At 38.7% G+C, this 19,043-nt stretch overlaps 2 protein-coding genes across 5 annotated transcripts in view; one reads left to right on the top strand and one right to left on the bottom strand.

The window, feature by feature from the left end:
- Positions 1 to 19,043, bottom strand: part of LOC105234071 (protein still life, isoform SIF type 1) — a 282,702-nt gene that overhangs the window by 243,860 nt on the left and 19,799 nt on the right. The gene's annotated exons all lie outside the window — the stretch shown is intronic.
- On the top strand, positions 13,681 to 18,095 carry LOC105234066 (uncharacterized). Of its 2 annotated transcripts, none has more exons than XM_011216291.4 (11): positions 13,681 to 13,852; positions 13,914 to 14,124; positions 14,187 to 14,347; positions 14,421 to 14,725; positions 14,798 to 15,104; positions 15,181 to 15,272; positions 15,351 to 15,513; positions 15,636 to 15,771; positions 17,057 to 17,224; positions 17,417 to 17,574; positions 17,636 to 18,095. In XM_011216291.4, exons 1-11 carry the CDS (start codon positions 13,783 to 13,785, stop codon positions 17,812 to 17,814), a joined length of 1,950 nt encoding a protein of 649 aa, XP_011214593.2. In that variant the 5' UTR covers positions 13,681 to 13,782; the 3' UTR covers positions 17,815 to 18,095. The 2 variants fall into 2 exon arrangements, with proteins under 2 accessions (XP_011214593.2, XP_011214592.2); XM_011216290.4 differs by having other exon boundaries at positions 13,683 to 13,852; positions 15,178 to 15,272.

Raw genomic sequence — 19,043 nt, 5'->3', positions numbered from 1 at the left:
ATGATCACCATACTACTTGGAGGAAAAAAAGAAAGCTCGGAGTATGGGAACCAAACGAGTTAACGCACAAAATCTGTAACGAACTGTAACGAAATCTAGTTCTAATAGTACAAGTAGCTGCTGTTGATGGAAAGTGGACACTTATGACCACATCAAGCGAAAGCGGTCGTGGTTGAAACGGTGGCTATGACAAGATTAACGACCAAGGAAGTTTTAGTATGGGTTTGTTGACATTTGTAAGGAATCTTCTAGTATAAATCATTCCCCACGGCCAAACTCTTAATTCTGACCTGTCTTTTCAACAATTGCACCGTCTGAAGAAATAAAATCCCCAGAAGCCGTCATCTCAGGCCAATAGAAGAAGAATTGTGTTCTATCCGAACAACGCCATACCACACACATCAGTAGTGACTTGCTGGAAGCTCCAAAAACTTCGTTGGAAGGTTCTTATGCAGCCACCTTGTAGTTCCTGACGGCAAGTGATTTTTACCAGTTCCTGACTATGGCCAATAAATTTGCTGGTAAAAAATAAGCCTCTAGAAAGAGTTGTGAAAATCGAGTGTCGTAGGAACCATTTTTTCTAAGGGATAATATATTTTTCCCATTGGACCTAAGCAAATGAATTATAATCAGACATATTTACAGCGAGAAATTATAGTAAAGTGAATTTATACTCTGACAAACATATTAAAGGGGGATGTTCTTGAGTTTTTGCAGATTGAAAAGTACAACTAATATTAAAACAACAAATGGAAAAGATTTTGCTAATTCTTTCTAGCCACCTTGCTTGACATATCCAACGTGCTAATAATGTAATTTATGAATATCTTGACCTTTTCTTTGATCAGCTAGCTGGAATGACTTATATATCATAGCAGTACGAGCGTTTTGCCTACAAGAACTTGGTTAATCATTTTGTAAGGCAACCATATTCCAGAGTGATCCGCAATCCGCGTCTCTGAGAGCAGCAACTTCTTGAGAAGAAAAAAACGTGCACGAAAACAGGATGAAAAATTGGGGGTAGTTGTAGTCAAGACAATCGGACGTATCTCCAAGGAACTCTAAACATTTATGTATACTTACTCAATGTTGGAGGATAGAGCCATGTGTGGAAGTCTCTGAGCTCCATTCACTTGGGATTGCCCAGAAACGATTCCTTTTCATACGGCTCAAGCAGCTCACGACTCGCGGTCTTAGACCAAGTATTATCTGGGTAGCCAAAAATATCCGTTTGAAGGCGAGCTAAAGTAAAAAGGTGAAACATCCCTCCCCAAGGCTTTGCATTGGGTTTAGGACACGCTACGTAAAAACGCCTATGAAAACGGCTGTAACGATGTCTACCGCAAGAAGAAGAATAACGTCGAAGACATTTCCTTTTGGATGTTATGTTTGATACCTACTTATAAATATATGTGAATATATAACGGGTTTATATTTTCATGATAAAAGTGCATTTGGTGGTCTGGCATTGCCAGATAAAGGGCAACCGGTCTCTGATAAGATTTTGAATTTCAGAAAATTTTTTTGCGAGTAGCAACAACAAATATAAATCTGATAAATGGTAGTGTTTGGCACTGAACACATTTATCTAAATTTATCTAAATTTAGCGAAAATAAAACTTACGGTAATACATCACTAATGTACTGCTCTAATACAAAAAGTTATATATTTTAAAAACAAAAAAATCATTTTTATTTCTGACCACAAATAAATGCATTTTTTCCAATTTTTGTAATTAGACGCCCTAATCCCATGCACGCATTTAACGCACACTTTATCGCGACAGCTGAGTGGCAAGCACACGCTTACAACGCAGCGGCGGTTAAGCGCCTTCACGTTATGCATCGCTTAATCCGATGTAAGGAAGTGGAAATGGTAGTGAAAACTCGGGAAAAAGCTGGCTTTTTAGTGCATCGCTGATTTTGACGTAATAGCAAGGCGAGTCATTACGTCAGTACGTCGGCTATCGGCAGTCGGCAGTCGCAGTCGAGTGGCGAACGCATACGCAGTGCATGCCGTGAATAGTAACGCGGGTGGCGGGCGGTGGCTGACGACTGTAACTCACACGAGAGCTGATTACACTAATGACATTTGCCATTTGAAAACGTCATCACGCAGCAAAAACAACAAGTCAAAGTAGCAAAGGTGGCTGTAAGCTGCCAAAAAAATGTGTGCGATTACATGGGATGTTGGTGGGTGGTGGGAGTATGTGTTTAGCAGCTCTTTTAAGTTGAGTTATATGTATTAGAGGTGTAAGCTGCTTCAGGCCACAAAGTGCAAGCTGAATATTAAATTGGAGTTTTTCTTATGGTTATTGGCTAAAATGGATATATTTATAGAAGATAAGGGGGATGAACTGGGTCGATTTAGCCATGTCCGTCTGTCTATACATAGGCGAAAAGACTATCGGTTTTTTAGATATCGTCATGAAAATGTGTACATGTCCTTTTCTTCGCAAGAAGTGTCTCATTTACCGGAACCGTCGATATTGGACCCTTTTAGGGTATAGCTGCCATACAAATTGACCGATCGCAATCAAGTTCTTGTATAGAAAACTTTTTTATTTGACAATAAATCTTCACAAAATTTGGCAAACATTAATACCTAGGACAGTGCTATAATCTCCGAACAAATTGTTTAAATCCGAGAACTATATCACATAGCTGCCATATAAACTGGTCAATCTAAATCAAATTTTTGTTCAGAGAGCTTTCATATTTTATAAGAAATGTTCACAAAATTTGGCATGGATTATTATCGAAGACAGCGCTTTAATCTCCCAAAAAATGTTCCATATCGGACAACTATATCACATAGCTGCCATACAAACTGATCGACGCAAATCTAATTTAGGTACAGAAAACTTTATGTTTTGAAAAGATATCTTCACGAAATTTGGCATGAATTATTATCCAAAGCAACACTACATTCTCTGTAAAAATTGCTTAAGTCGGACCTCTAAAAGATATAGCTGTCATACAAACTAATCGGTCAAAATCAAGTCCTTGTATGAAAAATTTTCCTATTTCGCAAGATATCTTCACGGAATTTTCCATAGATTATTATCTTAGGCATCGTCACAATCTCCGAATATATTGTTCAGATCGGAGCGCTATAGCATAATGCTGTCCTACAAAGTCATCGATAAAAATCAAGTCCTTGTATGGAATAATGTTTTATTTGACAAGATATCTACACGAAACTCGGTATAAATCACCATCCAAAGCAGCAATAAATTCTTCAAAGAAATTGTTCAGATCGGCTTACTATAGCATATAGTTGCCATACAAACTGATCGAACAAAATCCAGAAAAATACCACTTTATAACCTTTATAGTTCCATAGTACAAGGCAATGCATCTCTGTTGGTTACTATAGCTTCGGTGAGTCGAAGTCAATGTTTTCTCTCTATTTTTTATATTATCAACCTCCAACATTAACCGTTATTTACCGCAAATCAGCGCTCTGCTCATCGACACTTGATACTTCGCGCTTTCACTTGTAATCAAAGATTATGTTAAAGGCAAAACGCTGCTGTCGCAACGCCCACGCCAAGCGAACGCTCACGCATGCTAATGTTTTTCTAAGTACACAGAGGCAGCCGAATGCACAAGCTTGCCACACCTACACGCGATGCAGCGGGGACGGGGAGGTTGTTGGTTGCACCGAAAATGATGCGAAAATTCAGTCAAAAGAATGGAGCAGCAGTGGGCGTACAGATGATGATGAAATGAGCAAGCGATTACATGCCCGTGCAAACACACACACAAACATATATATATGCACGTGTAGTAGTATGTTGCATTGCTGCACTGCTCAGCTGTCGCTGCAGATAAGCGCAACCACTACAAACAACATTTGCAACACACAAGCAGGAACACTTTTTTCGTTGTTGTTTTTCTTGTTGTAGCTAACATTGGTTGGCTGGTTGGCGTGCATTGGATTTCTTTGTGCTTGCGTGGACGTTTTTGGCGCTGCTTGGCAGCCACTTTTTCTGCCTTTCACCAGTTTGCGGCTCGGTTGCACGGCGTGTTCACGACAGCACAGCGAACTCGAGGGTCTCGCAAGTTCTCGCTTTTTGCTGCTGAATTTCGTTGCTGGCATCCGGACATCCGGACATGTATGCACACAGACACACACCCGTGCATAGGGGTAATCACATGCATACGCGTGTAGGTGTAAAGGTGCTGGACTCGTCGTGCGCTAGAAAACATTTGTGTTAATGTAAACAAAGGCACTACCAGCAAGAGTCACTGTGAGTTTGTGTGTGTGTGAATGTGTGTGAAATATCAGCTGGTTTACTAATGATAATTGACATACAAACGCAAAGGGCTTGGAATACTGGAGAGGTGTCTTGCTAGCATTGGTTCACCGTAAGGTCTTTTAATATTAGAGATCCAATATGTAGAAGAGAGAAAATAATTCCACTCTTTAAGTTGTTAAAGAGAAGTTAAGGAATGTGTTTCATTGTAGGTGTCAAGAAGATGAAGCATATTGAAGGGTGGCCTGAAAATATGGTGTCATAAGGAAGCCGAAGGTGCACATTTGATTTTTCTAAGAAAATATAAGTTTTTCGAGGAATAGCCTCTACGGCTCATCCTGCATAGGAAGCTTTCAAAAAGCCGAATATCGAAAAGAGAGCAAAAAAGACATCGATGGTAGATGGTACTGCTGTAGAGAAGCCATTGGAAAAAGTTGCGGCCTCTCAGCGGTACCACTTTCTGACTCTACGACACCATAGTCAAGCCCGTTATGTTCTATAGATTCTTTATGTGATGGAGCGCTCTATAAAAGACCACACTTGCAAAGAAACTCGAGAGCGTTCAACGGTTGGCGCTCATAAGCATATGTGGTGCACTAAGGTTCACTCTAAACATGTAATTAAAGCTATCTTGCACATGGGCTCGTAGACATCGTCGAAAGGTATATAGCTGCGAAAGTTGCTATCAGACTCAAGGAATCTGGGTTCCTAAAAAAGCACGTGAATGAACTCTCGGAAATCCTCCCCCACTCTGACTTCACACCGGATCACTTGGATTATGGAGTCGCCAAACTGAACTTTGACGGCTCTTCTCTGCCCATATACCGGTGAAAGACTTGTGGTTGGGAAGAAGCCGTTGGAAGAGAGGGGCAATGAGCTTATTTACGGATGGGTCCAAAGCTTGAGAGGAAGATTAGTCGAGAAGTTCACTGTCTGGAGCTCTCTATCAACTACAGCTTGTGACTTCCTGCCTATTGCAGTGTTTTCCAAGCCGAGGTTGCAGCCATTAAGGGAGCAATAGATTTACAGTTCCGGAGTAAAGCCTTCTTCAGAGAAGTGACCATCCACTCAGGACGACAATAGTAGCCTTGAACTCATTAACAGTGCGATAAGGTTTGGTCAAGATTTATGGTCCTTTGCGCGTTGGCCACGGCGAATATCGCATTCGACGGAACGATGAGCGACATTAACTTAGTTCAGCGAATTTAAAGATAGCTGCTACTCTGGCTAGGTCATGTTGTCCGACTGGACGAAAACACTCCAGCTCTGAAAGTATTCGATGCAGGACCCGCCGGGGGAAGCAAAGGAAGAGGAAGACTTCCACTCCGTTGGAAGGGCCAGGCCACAGCGGAATCACAAGCAATTGTAAAACTGTTCAGGTAGCAAGGAAAAACACCCTATATGGGCTTCACGGGAGTTTGATCAGCTCTGGGTCCTCATCGGTGCCAAATCCTTTGACCCAAGACCGATCAAAACAGATCTAGTGATCTTTGTGCTCTCAGTAAGGCTAGTCATTCCCTAGTAGTGGTGGTTTTAACAGGCCATAGCCGAGGTGGAAACAACTCAACACTTCCTTCTTGACTGTTTCGCGTTTGAGAGATCGAGACTTAAACACGGGAGCCCATACCTTCTGACATCCCACTGAACTGGCTGGAATAAAAATAAACGCATGTGCAAATTTGTATTGGGTGCTGCGCTTTGCTAATTTATAAGTTAGAACACAGGAGTTTTTCTTTTCTATGGCTTCATAAAGGATTACATATAGCAGTCCACATGCGATCTCTCTAGATCAGCCATCTAACCTTAAATAACCTGTGTGTGGAATACGAGGTTTGACAATTAAGTAATGAGACTGATTTTATTGCCGCGCTTGTGGTAAATCTGTGACCTGGCGGTTCTTGGCACCCCATATTGGGAGTATAATCATTTAACCTATAGCTTGTTTTTACAAGGTGCATTCCAAAGTAAACAGGACTTTTTGAATTCAGCGCCCCCTGGTAGCGCCATCTATATATCGACTGATGCGTTAGAATCTGCTATCTTTATTAATTGTCCAGTGAGAATTTCATGACATTTCATTGATTGGAAGTGAAGTTATTGCGTTTTAAGTGTCAGTATGTTTGTGTTATCGGTGCGAAAATGAGCTTCGAACAAAGAGCCAACATTAAATTTTGTTTTAAAATTGATAAAACTTTTACCGAAACATTTCAATTGATAAAACAAGTTTATGGCGATGATTTCCTATCCCGTAGCACGAGTGGTTTCAACGTTTTAAAAATGGTCGTGAGGATATAAATGACGATCAACAACCAAAAACCGCCGAAATCACCATGGAAATTCATGGAAATGTAATTGAGCATCTCCAAAACATCGATTTATAGCATTTTGACCGAACATTTGAGCTTACGAAAGGTATATGCACGGTTTGTTCCGCACAAATTGACTGACGACCAGAAATTGCTCTCATCGATCGATGCTTGTGTCCGATTATTTGACCTATAATCACATTTTAACCATTAACCACTCCCCGTATTCACCTGATATGGCACCGTGCGACTTCTTCCTTTTCGGAAAAATGCATTTGCCAATGAAAGGAAAGCGTTATGGAGACGTAAAGACCATTCAAAAGGTTTGCACCGGCATACTGGCGGCCATACTGGCCAACGAGCTAAGACACTCGTTCGACATGCTTTTGGATCGTGCAAAAAGCTGCATTGAGAAGGAGACTATTTTGAATTAAATAAATTGATTTTTGCGAAAAAACCATTTGAAACCATTTTTTTTAAGTCCTATTTACTTTGGAACGCACCTTGTATTTATCTTTTCTTTACTTTGCATTCGAAATAGAAGCCCAATTGATTTTAGAACAGAAAAAATGTTAAAACGTGTCTCATATAGGAGTAGATAATACTTACTTCAGAATTTAATATATTATATTTTAGTAAACAATTTTATAGACTTTGAGTGAATAATGAATGGGAAATTTGGAAGTGAGTAGTAATAACTCAGCCATTTCGAATGAAATTCCAAAAATTCGCTGATTATTCTAATGAGTCTCAATGTATTTCTTTCAAAATAACTATAGTTTTCTTACTAAATTTTCTTATTTCTCGCCCAACAACTATTACTCGCCATTGGCGCACCCAATGCATAGAAAAAATACTCCCTGCATAAATAATGCCTAAACCCAGAGTGCTCTTCGGCTGCAGCAAACCATGAAAAACCCACAAACAAAACAGAAAAAAACGCGTTAAGGAAAAATCGTAGAAAACAACAAGTGCGAAATCCAAAAGCTCTCACACAAAGCTCCCTGGCTAGTTGTTGACGATGCCTCGGATCAGAGGCGACAGCGCTGTGCATTGAATGCAGTGCTTACGACGACAAATTGTTTTGCTTGCAGATTATTTTTAGGGCATCAAGAGGGTGTGGTTCAAAGCCGGAGCTTCTACGAGCGTTACATAGAGAAAGCTAACGCAAACAACGAAAAGATAGAGGAAAACAAATGATGAACACAGAAAGAGCAGACACAGCAGCGCAAGAAGCACCCCAACACGCAGAACATGAATGACACAATTTACACACATGCATAAGTATAAGTGGTGCTAGATGACGTATGAAATGTGTGTATCTATGTGCATGCAACAGTTAGTGGCGTTTGCAAGTTATAGTACAACAACAAGTAAATACACTAACATCAAAACAACAAAAGTCAAATAATGCTTTCTACGCTTAAAATTTCTTTAGATACTTTGCATGCTGAATTTTTGAAATTTTTTTATTTAAATTATCTTCCTTTAAGCTTGAAGTGGTGTGTTGTCTCCTGCGAAATCATGTGTTGGTCACATGCGTTTCCTTTGCATACTAAAACTCATACAACTAGATGTGTATACGCATAGAAGTGCGTCATAAATATTGCAGTCGCAAGAAAAGCTTTAAGGGCGGCTGAATTTTATGAATGAAAAGCTCTGAGGAGTGGCTGGCGAGCTTTTGAGAGCAACGCATATTTTTGCCTTTTTTTGAGCAGGTATGACGTAAATGCCAAGAGTTTGAAAGCTTAAAAGCTTGAAAGCTCTTGCGCCCAGTAAGCGCTTTCGCACAGTTTGCTTTTAATTCGTTGAACTAACAAAATTAATAGTACAGTTTTAAAAAGCCCTTTTGTGTAAAAAGCTTTAAGCTCGCACATATAAACAGGAGAACAAAATACAGGGTGACCACATTTTATGTAACGACAGCAAGTTTATTTTCATTTTGTATACACAACAGTCATTTGATATTACTTAAATTGTATTTACAGCTTTAAAAGCTTTCTAGTACGAAAAGCGGTCAGTCAATTTTATACCCTTTCCAAGACAAACTAGAAATTTCTAAACAAACGAAACCACAAAAGAACACCAAAATTTCGTGAAAATAGGTTAGGTCGATGAATCTCACTTGAACAGATATTCGGCCTTTGTATCGCCCACAAATTCCTAAAGGTGATCACCGGATCCTCATAGATCGGCGAAGCGCTTTGAGCTTACACAAATTCATTAAGGCGGTTATTATCACTCACATCAACTTAGCTAAGTACACCAAAGGTATGTCTATCGAGATATTTATATCTTAGTCTGGCAAAAACCGTGCCCTATTGCACAGTGTCTAGCCGGAACCTCTACAATTGCAGAGAGATTGACTTCGCCAAGATCATGTTCTGGCTGTTGATGCAAAAAGTCATCGGAAAACCGACTGATCGGAAGAAACTGGGGAAATGGTGTCCGCCCTGGCAAACTCATCGACCTTGCAGTTTCCAATGATTCCGCACTGCAACTGCACTTCGGAGCAGTACATCTACTGCCAGACATCTCCGTTTGAGAGACGCTACTGTGTTATGGTAGTCTAAAACTAGAGTTTAGAGAGAGCCCCCGAGACACAACAGAAGACTCCTCCACTTGGTCCCTCTTAAATTCGAACCAACAATAAAAAAGCTTACAGATGTATGAGCTGAGAGGAAATCGCCAGGAGGAAGTTCGTCGATGCAGGGATCTAGTGTAAGGAAGCATTCTAAAGAATGTAATGGAGCCTTTCAGTGTGTCCCTGATATGTTCCCCTTTTTTTTGCTGTTTTTGTTGTAATGGTTTTGTAATCTTCGCTTGTGTGGTAAGTTTCAGGTTGGTTGTCATCGATGTCATCTAGCAATATGCCCAGAAAGGTGCTATTTCCATGGGGTCGGACTATAAGGAGGTAAGTGTTAGATGAGTGAGATTTGCAGGGCATGCAAAGAGATGATTAGAGTCATGCGGGGACTCGTTACATGTCCGAGGCACCTCATATACCCGTCTACCCTAAGTCCAATAGCAGCCTTCACCGCCATGTTCCTACCAGCTATTTCTACAGGTGCAACGTGTAGAATGGCACTGAATGCCATTATGAGAGTTGTCTTTAGTGCACCAAAAATAAGAAAGTCTTCCATACAAGAATATGCTTTTTTTTGGTCGGTTTGTATGATAACTATACGCTATAGTGGCCTGATATCGCAGGGTTCCGAGAAATGTGCAGCTTCTTGGGGTGAAAAAGAGGTGTGAAAATTTTCGGATCCGTTCGGATGGTTCAGAGTTTGTACCCAACCCTCAAAAATTTAATGCCGTTGAATCAGCGTCTCAATTACACTAGTCGAGTTGGAGGTACACTCAAGCAGAAATTTGAAGCAACCAACAAAATAGACAATAAAAGAGTCGATAAAAGCTTTGTTATATATAAATAGTATATACAAGGAATACATATGTATGTCGGTATGCATTTTGAGGCAAAATTATTCTAATATCGCTTGCGCATATTCAATTTACATAATAATTGCTTGAAGAAAAAACATTTGGCTCTATTATCTCTCCGAAATCCTTTTCTGCGCAAAGGCTTGTTATCTTCAGACAGCAAAGAAAAATAAAAGAAATTTCCTTTTCACGTCATGTTTACACAAATAAGTGGCCGAAGTCAAAAACGCAAACCGTTAAAGCATTTACCGATGGCGACGCGACGCGCCACAAAATTTTATGCAAGCAAAGTTTTGCTTGTTATAATATATTTATATAGAGGCACCATTGTAATGGGTATATATATCCTATGAACAACATATATAATATATATGCTATGCATATATATATGTATACATTTACGTATACATATGTAAGTACTTGTGTCTATGCTTCAAATTCTTGCGGCTAAGCCTTCGCCATTTCGCCTAACTTGGCGCAAACCCTTTTGTCTCGTGGCATCAGCGAATATTTTTACATAACATTTTGCTTACTTGGGACCCATAAATGATATTTATGCGGGAATTTTAAAAATTTCCTAGAAATTGGTATTAAAATACAGCGAAAGTGAGTAAATCTCACCCAGCTTTCACTTAGTGGGCGTATCTAACCTAAATGCGGTTGGCACATAGACACGCAGCTGCCAGTTGGCAGTCGCAAGCCTTGAGATTTTTTGCAATTTATTGTATGTTTCTTTAGTTTTATTATAATAACTTACTTTCAATGCCTTGCAGAAAATCGCTATATATAAAGTCCAAGCATTATTGCGCGCTTACCTGCAATAGACAAGAGCAAAAGGAAAAGGCGCACTTAGCAAAGGATGACAAAAACAAAAGTGTTACATACATATACTCTAATATACAAGCATACTTTAAAAAAGTTGTACGTGGTGGTGTCGGAAATCCTATCTTGACCTTTTCCTGACACACTTACTGACTCTTCGCGCTTTCTCTTTGGCGGCGAGCATTTCACTTTTTTATCTTTTACTCACCAACACGCGTAAATTTTGCTAATGTTACACCCGATACTAATTAAACTTTTAATTGCTTTTATAAATCGGTGTGTTTGCCTTACAGCTCAGTGAACTGCGAATTTAGAATTGCTGTAGCACTCTCTCTGCTCAGTTGAGTGAGTGTTGCGCGGAGTGCGTTCAAAGTTGGATTGAATTGCGCTAATAGAGAAACATATGTATGTATGTATATGGATGTTATGTACACATAAATATATAAGCACTTAACGGAAAAAATGTCGGCTTTTAATTGACATTAAAAAAAAACAAAATTTTTCAGTTGTTCATTTCAGGCTTTGGTTTTTTTCTAATTTTGTAATCCCAAAATCTTAAAGTGGGAAACCATTTTTAATCACAGATTTTTTTGCAAAAAGGAAAACAAATTTAATTTCATTATAGGATTATTTTTTTTTCAACCGGTGGCACATTTTACATTTACATTTTCCATTTGTGATCCAAATTAAAAATTTTAATTTTCAACCCTAACCTATAAAATTCGTACTTTAAACAAGAAAAAACCAATATTAGAAACTGGAAAAAGATCGCCTAAGTATGAATTTTCGGTCATAAAAAATGCCTTCAACAATACGGAGAAGATATAAAGACACAGAACAAACATAACTACCATTAAAATATTCCCCTTTGCAAAATAATCGTAAAAATAATTTATTTCCTTGAACAATTTAGTGCACTAAAAGTTAAGTAGATTTTGCTTTAAATGTGCGAAAGTATTTGCGCCCACAAAAGCCATAATTAGACCAATGTGAAACAAAAAACAACTTCAATTTCCGATTTACCCTAGCAATGCTTACATCTGTTTAGAAAACAACTTGCCGACAACAACAACTTCAAGTAAACGTAAATTAGCTCTTAGCAGCAACAAAAAACTACACAGAACACACAAAGCTGAGCAAGACAGCGCAACTTCAAGGGACGAACCATGCGATGGGCAGCATTGTCCTGTGTTTAGTTTGATTAATGACTTGATTGCTGCCACAATACGTTTTGTTGTTGGCTGACAGCGACCACCTGGCTGTTTTGTACTTTGCACTGCGAGCCGGAGCTGTTAAGTGCCCGATATTTAGGGTAATCATTTCGGGGCGACAGAGCGGTGCACATTTAGCAAACTCACCAAGAGTAAGGTGTGTAAGTATGTATGTTTGTGATCGTATTGCTACACAGGTAAGCGCCATGTTGCGGTTCTTGTCAGCGCTGTTGGTGTTTTTGTTTTACACTTAAGTTGATTAGCTTTAATCATGTTTAGCATTAAATCACCACATTAATTTGATTTACAAGTTTACCTCGTCACTCTTCATTGTTGATACACACAGTGAATTCTCAAAAATAACACTTCGTCATCATCGCAAGGGACCGTAATGTCAATTAGGTGATAAAGTGCGAATATTATGTGCACAAAGCATGTACGGAACAATATGCATTTAACGTTACTTATAAATTTCTATGAATGTTGGAAATGTTAAATATTTTACCTAAAAATAGATGTAAGTAATAAATAGAAGGAAGGATTAGTTAAGCGTTGTAGCTTACTTTCAAAAATGCTTTTGTGTAACAAAGTTCAACCAGAAATGTATGTACCTGTTTAGTTTTTTGAAAATTTCGCTACTCGTGCATGTGTGTGTGTATCCGGTAACTATTTCCGTCGCAAAACAGCAGTGCCCCAAATTAACTCTTATCTTATCTTGGTACATTAAACTATAAGTATTTGAAATTAGATAACACTTAGATTGTTAAAAGCTACCGCCATTTAAACATTATAACATACCGAATTCGTAGCTTATTGCAACGCTTTTTAGCTAAAACATAAAAGTTTCAGCTTCCTAGCTACTTAAGTTTTCCCTTGTATTCTTTTTTATATGCAAAGCATATCAAATATTGTGCTTATTCACACCGTTTTTAGTTACACTTACTTTAAATGTTAAAAAAGCCTTTTAAATAACATAATTTCTGAAAATTTTTAACAAATATCACGATTTTTAAAAAATTTCTTTCAACTCTGAAAATGCGCTAACGCCAATTAGACCAGCTGATCGGAAACGGAGTTACACAGGGTTGCGTTTTTGCTGTGGAAATATTTTAATTTTCGACATACAGTTTTGAAGCCATTGGAATAATGTTAGACAAGTTGCATAACTTTTCATTCTAGTAAATTATTTCAGTTTAGAATCATTTTCAGCAACAAAGTATTGTATTTGAACCTTTCTTGTTGTATAATGTGTTATAAGAAGGTAGATACAATAATTTCTAGCTATCTCTATAAAACGTTGTTTGTGCTCTACATATTTCTAATTGGAATCCGAATAAAATGTAACGAATTAGGCACAGAATGCTTCATCTGCAAAGCATATTCTGAGATTAATAGATATTGCAACTACTCAATATGTATATGATACAACTAACTTGTTTAATTATCTAGAAGTTTTTTTATTCCATTTCTTTAACCGATACAGATTTTTTGCTAAAAACGACACTAATATTATAAAACCTGATTTCAACGCTTCATTTCGAATTAACAGTAGAGCCACCCTGCATTGTATATTAATTTCCCAAATCTCCATGCACCCTGTTCCAATATGCCGCTGTCAAAATTAAATTCTGACAATTGTTTTCATTTGAGCGGCTCGAAGCATTTTAAACCATTCCATTTATATTTACTGATTGTAATATTATTTGTATTATTAAGCAATAAAGAAATTACCGATTGGAAATGGAAGAAGATATTGTGCAATATTTATTGAAAGATAATGTCGCTGTGAACACAGGGCCCAACGCCAAAGGTGAAAACCTAATATTGCATACTTCGAGAAAATTATGAAAAATCTTTTTTTATTTCCACAGAGTTTTTTCTAGATCAAGCAGAGAATGAATTTAATAATGGAAATCTGATGAATTCGGTATTTTATCAAGTGCGTGCATTATATCAAGCCTCTGAGGAACGCTACTTTCAAATTGAGGCGAAACTTAAATGTGAGCTGGGCGACAACAAACCCACATTGGCGGAGAAGCTATGTAGTGAAATGAATGAGTGGGAAAAAGAAGATTTGAAAAGGTGGATATAACTATATTAAATAGCATATTATATTAATCTATGAACTTTATTAATTTTTGTAGCAATGCCTTCATGCAGTATGTGGTGAAAAAACAAAGTAACGGGAAGCAAAGTGATCACAATGAGAAATCGCAGAACACAACGTGCAATTTTTTACAAAATGTAATAGAGCCCTTGAAGGGCGTGCAGAAAATAGAGGAAATTTGTCAAGAATTGCCAAAAGGTTGTTGAATAATTTTAATAAGATAAATTAAGAATAATTTAATAGCATTTGAAAATATCATGTCAACATTTAGAGTGGACAATATTGCAATTGTGTAAAGGGCCGCGCACGGAGACCACATATTCGGTGTATCCACAAATTCATGAATTGGACGCCAGCATATATCTAACAGTACTGAAGCATGTACGTAGTGCTGAATATCCCTCACCGATTTGCCTGCGCTTTAGTGGACCAGAGCAAAAGGAGCTTTTTCGTAAATACGCCAATATTGCAAAACAATTCAGGCAATGCATTAATGTTGATCCCAAAGAATACAACACCAAAGAATCGAAAAAATTGTATTGGGATATGCTGTCAGAATTGGATCAGTATATTGCGGTAATCAAACACAACACACATCTATATTTTAGCGCTTTTTACTAAATGCATAAATATTTTTTTTGTTTGCAGCAAGTGCTGAAAGAGTTGAAGAATTTCTTTTTCCCTTGGAGTTTCCTCTTTACCGGCCAACCGTACATAAGACCTTCGCCGGAAGCCAACGCGCTAATGACTCAGCAAAAGAAAGCATTCGCCAGTGTCGATGACTTTTGCAACGAGTACCGTTGGGCGGTGCAAGAACGCGTGCTGCTCTCCTTGACCGCCATGAATGTCGATGCGCTGTCTGAACTGGAAATTCATGCAATTTGCGGTTTGCTCACCAGCAGCGTACGCGAAAAGAGCAACGCTGCTAAATTACTACTGAAGTTGCAAACTGCCCGTAAGCAATTATACTAAGCGTTTTAGTTAATTTTTAACCTTTTTCTTATTTTTTGATTTGATTTCCCAAACAGCAGCAGGCGCTGAAGGTAATGTTGAAGGCGACGGCAATGGTGCAACAACAGGTCCCTCCACTCATCACTATCCGGTCATATTAATTGTGGATGAGGTGTGTATGTGTGCGCCAAAAAAAAAACTTACTTGTAAATTAAGCGTTTTAACGTAATCTATTTGCTGTCGCTTACAGCGTCTTGATCATTTCTTTTGGGAGGAAATAAATACTCAACAAGAATTTTGCCGAGTCAATTCTCTACAATGTCTCTGGCGTCTACATTGTCTCTATGGCGAGCGCATGCATCGCGGTTATTTACCCGTCAACATTGTCGACGGTGCTTGCCTGCTGAATCCCGGTACGTTTTTGCTCTCCACCACGAATTAATTACGGTATTAATTTTAATTACTTATTCTTCCTCTTTATGCCATCTTCAACTCCACGGGGCACAACAATTGACTGGCTTAATGTCTTTTGTAGATAACAATTTGCCAAAAACCGAGACGCGCATGCGCTCCTTTTTCGAGTATTGGCTACCGCATTGGCAGCGGAAAGTCGGACAGAAGCCAACACAGGATGAACTGCTTAAGGACTTCTTTAAGCGCAGTTGTTATGTGTAAGCATTTTGTTGTTGTTGCTAATTATGTTGCACGTTTACTTTACAGTTTAATGTACACAAAGAGGTTAATCGACTTTTTAGGTTATAATTTGGTAGTCTCTTGAACTTTAGTCCCTCAAGCTAATTAACGTTAAATGTTTTTGTTGTTGTAATGTTCATTGTAGAGTATATAGCAAGCTTTTAATTTGACAGCTATACACTAGGAATATGTGACACCGATCGTAATAGCTTTGTTTACCTAACGGTTGTTGGTAACAGTATTTTATATAGAAATGAAGGTACATAGATGAACATAGATATTTAAATTTTCGTCACTAATTTTGCAAAATATTTATAGTTCTCAAAAAACAAATTCGGACATAACCCCATTTTGGATCGCTTTGGCTTATTAGACCTCTACCCATTGAACAAGTCCCTCAGTTTTTGAGATCGATCTGTAATTTTGCATACGTCATTCTCTCCTTATAAGAGTGTTCATTGATTGGAACTGAAGATATCGGATTACTATAGCATATAGCTGTCATACAAACTGATTGATCAAAATGAAGTTTTCGTATGAAAAACTTGTTTATAGGAGAAGAGATCGGCACGAAATTTAGTGTAAATTATTATCCAACGAAAGACTATAATCGCCGCATAACTTTTTATACAACGGACCGCTATAGAATATGGCTTTGTATGGCATGATTGATCGATCAAAATCAGGTTCTTATGTGGAAACCTTTTTATTTGTTAAGATATCTTCACGAGATTTGACATGAATTACTATTCAAGACAACGCTACTACAATCTATGAAGAAATGGTTTAAATCGGAACACTAAAAGAAATTGCTGCCATACAAACTAATCGATTAAAGTCATGTCCTTGTATGGGAAACTTTCTTATTTGTTGAGATATCTTTACCAAATGTGGCATGAATCATTATCGCAGGCATCGCCACAATCTCCGTAGATATTGTTCAGATCGGACCACTATAACGTATAGCTGTCATACAAATTTGCGACCAAAATCGAGATAAATATTTTTTATACCCTTCGGTTGTGTATGAAATGCACCTGTGAAGGATATTAGAGCTTCGAAGTAACCTCTTTTTCTTGTTGTTTTACTACTATTGATTAATTTTTGCACTTTGTGGAACTTCGCTACAACAAAATTGCCAAATTTTTACGCCAGCCACTAACATTTAAATTAAAAAATTCCATTTGCTGTTTTTTGCATCAAAATTCAATTAGACTAATTACACCCCGCCACTTTCTTTTCCCTTTATATGGTTGTGTGTAGGTACGCTGGCCACGGCTCCGGCTTGCAATACATCAATGGCAAATATATCGCCCGTCAACAAATGGATTGTGTGGTGTTCCTTTTCGGTTGTGACTCGTCACGTTTGCATTCAAATGGCCTCTACAGCGAATTGGTGGGTTCGCATTTATATTACCACGCTGCCAAGTGGTGAGTATAACGTAGTATGGCGATGTTCAGAGAAATAGTTGAGACCGTGCGGGTTTAATTAAACCTTAAACTTTTGTACGAGTACACACAACAACAACAGCTATGACTAAGTTGTTTTGCAATTGGTGTGTTTTTGGACCGTTTTTGTATGCTTAGACATACATATGTACATATATATTTCCTGCTTTGCAGCCCCACTTTGGTTGGCACGCTGATGCCTGGCTTGGACGCCAATATGGATGGCGTTGCCACGGAAATTCTTAGCCGCTGGATAACGCCCAAATCGAGCAGCGTCTACGCTTGGCAGTGCATCGAACGCAGCAGCTGGCTCAAGGAAGGTGTAATCAAGCGTAAGCATACTCGAATTTTGAAGACACTGCCACAGTTTATATGAAAATAAAATCATTTCAGCTTATAAAAGTGATCTGCCCACCGTCGCTGACACGCCACCCTATCAGCAAGGCAGCCTGTGCGCTATTTTGGCGCGCATACATCAGCGCCGCTACGAAACCCGCCACTACAACACCGTGCCGTACGTGTGTCGTGGTTTACCAGTCTGGAATTGCGATGTTCAACCGTTACCTGACTAGCTGGTTTATGTATATATGTAAATTGTGTTTGCGTTTGCCTTGCGCACTCCCTGTCATATTTAAGCCGCATGTTGTATATGTATAAGTTTGTATTTAACACAGTTTTAGTAAGTTGTATGTAAAATTGTTAGCTTTTTGGCACTAATTAGGGGATTTTAGTTAAAGTTGCATGTGTGTTAAATTATTTGAAGCGCACACGTTAGTTACTTAAGCCTCGACATGTTAATTAGGAATAGCTTTAGGTGTTTAAATATAATAAAAGAGTTTTACATAAGCTTAGATTATATGCGGGTTTGTGTTTTTTGATTTTCTCTTAGTTTTTCAAGAAAAATCACTACACGCGATCATAAGACGGGGCTGCCAGATCGAGAAGACTGCAGGTAATGTCTAAAGCAAAGCAAAAGGAAAACAATGGAGCATCTCTTGTGCACTTGTCCCGCATTAGCAAGACTACGCTGCAAGCATCTGGGGTCCACACGGTATGATACACTCCAAGAGGTATTGATAGTTGGGTCACAAAGTCTTTTAAAATACGCGTCAAGCGCAAGCATCCTGTAGGATGACTCCTCTTCATGGACCTCCTGATTTGATTGAATTTGTTGGTGCTAAAGCACCTGGGCTTGGCGGGAGTAAGCTTCCGAACCAAGGTCCTCAATCTGTCGCTGACCATTCTTCAAATACCTGATGTGTGGAGTAGACTCACTGCAGAAACTTGGGAAAACACGGCAAGAAAGGGAAGTTTTATCGACCGACAACTCTCCTTTCCCCAATGGTGAAGCTACTTGAGACCATGCTACTTCCGACGTTCACTCACCACCTGATTCGAACAGACCACCACCATGGTTTTCGCGAAGTGCACAGCACCACCACAGCAGTTAGCGTCATAAATGCCTAGATAGTTTATGGCCTTAATCCAAAGCCGAGCTGTGAGAGGACGATCCTCGTAGCGTTGGACTCGTTAAAATCTTTTGGCACGATATTGACGACGGACAATTAAATCGATGACTCAAAAATAACCGGCTCTCTCTTCGACCTTTCGCGCTTCTTCTTTGGAAGGAACTTAACACTCTCTCTCACTAAACCCACAGCGACCAGTTTCACGAATTGCATGAAGGAGTATAGAATAGAGCTTACGGTAACAGTCAGTGACGTTAAAATTGCGACTGTAAATAATCCTAACATTTTAGTTGTAACATTCGAAACCCTGAGCTCCTTCACTTCTCACAATA

The sequence above is a fragment of the Bactrocera dorsalis genome, chromosome 5 (assembly GCF_023373825.1).
Source record: "Bactrocera dorsalis isolate Fly_Bdor chromosome 5, ASM2337382v1, whole genome shotgun sequence".
Classification (NCBI taxonomy): Eukaryota; Metazoa; Arthropoda; class Insecta; order Diptera; family Tephritidae; genus Bactrocera; species Bactrocera dorsalis.
Note: the sequence above shows the minus strand (reverse complement) of the source record. Positions and strands in the feature narration are given on the sequence as shown.

What these genes read in the sequence shown, in the direction of transcription:
- LOC105234066 (XM_011216290.4), top strand. Translation starts at nt 13,783, where the DNA reads ATGGAAGAAGATATTGTGCAATATTTATTGAAAGATAATGTCGCTGTG. An exon ending in AATTGGATCAGTATATTGCG is followed by an intron (nt 14,726 to 14,797) that starts GTAATCAAACAC and finishes TTTTGTTTGCAG; the next exon opens with CAAGTGCTGAAAGAGTTGAA. An exon ending in CAAGGAAGGTGTAATCAAGC is followed by an intron (nt 17,575 to 17,635) that starts GTAAGCATACTC and finishes AAATCATTTCAG; the next exon opens with CTTATAAAAGTGATCTGCCC.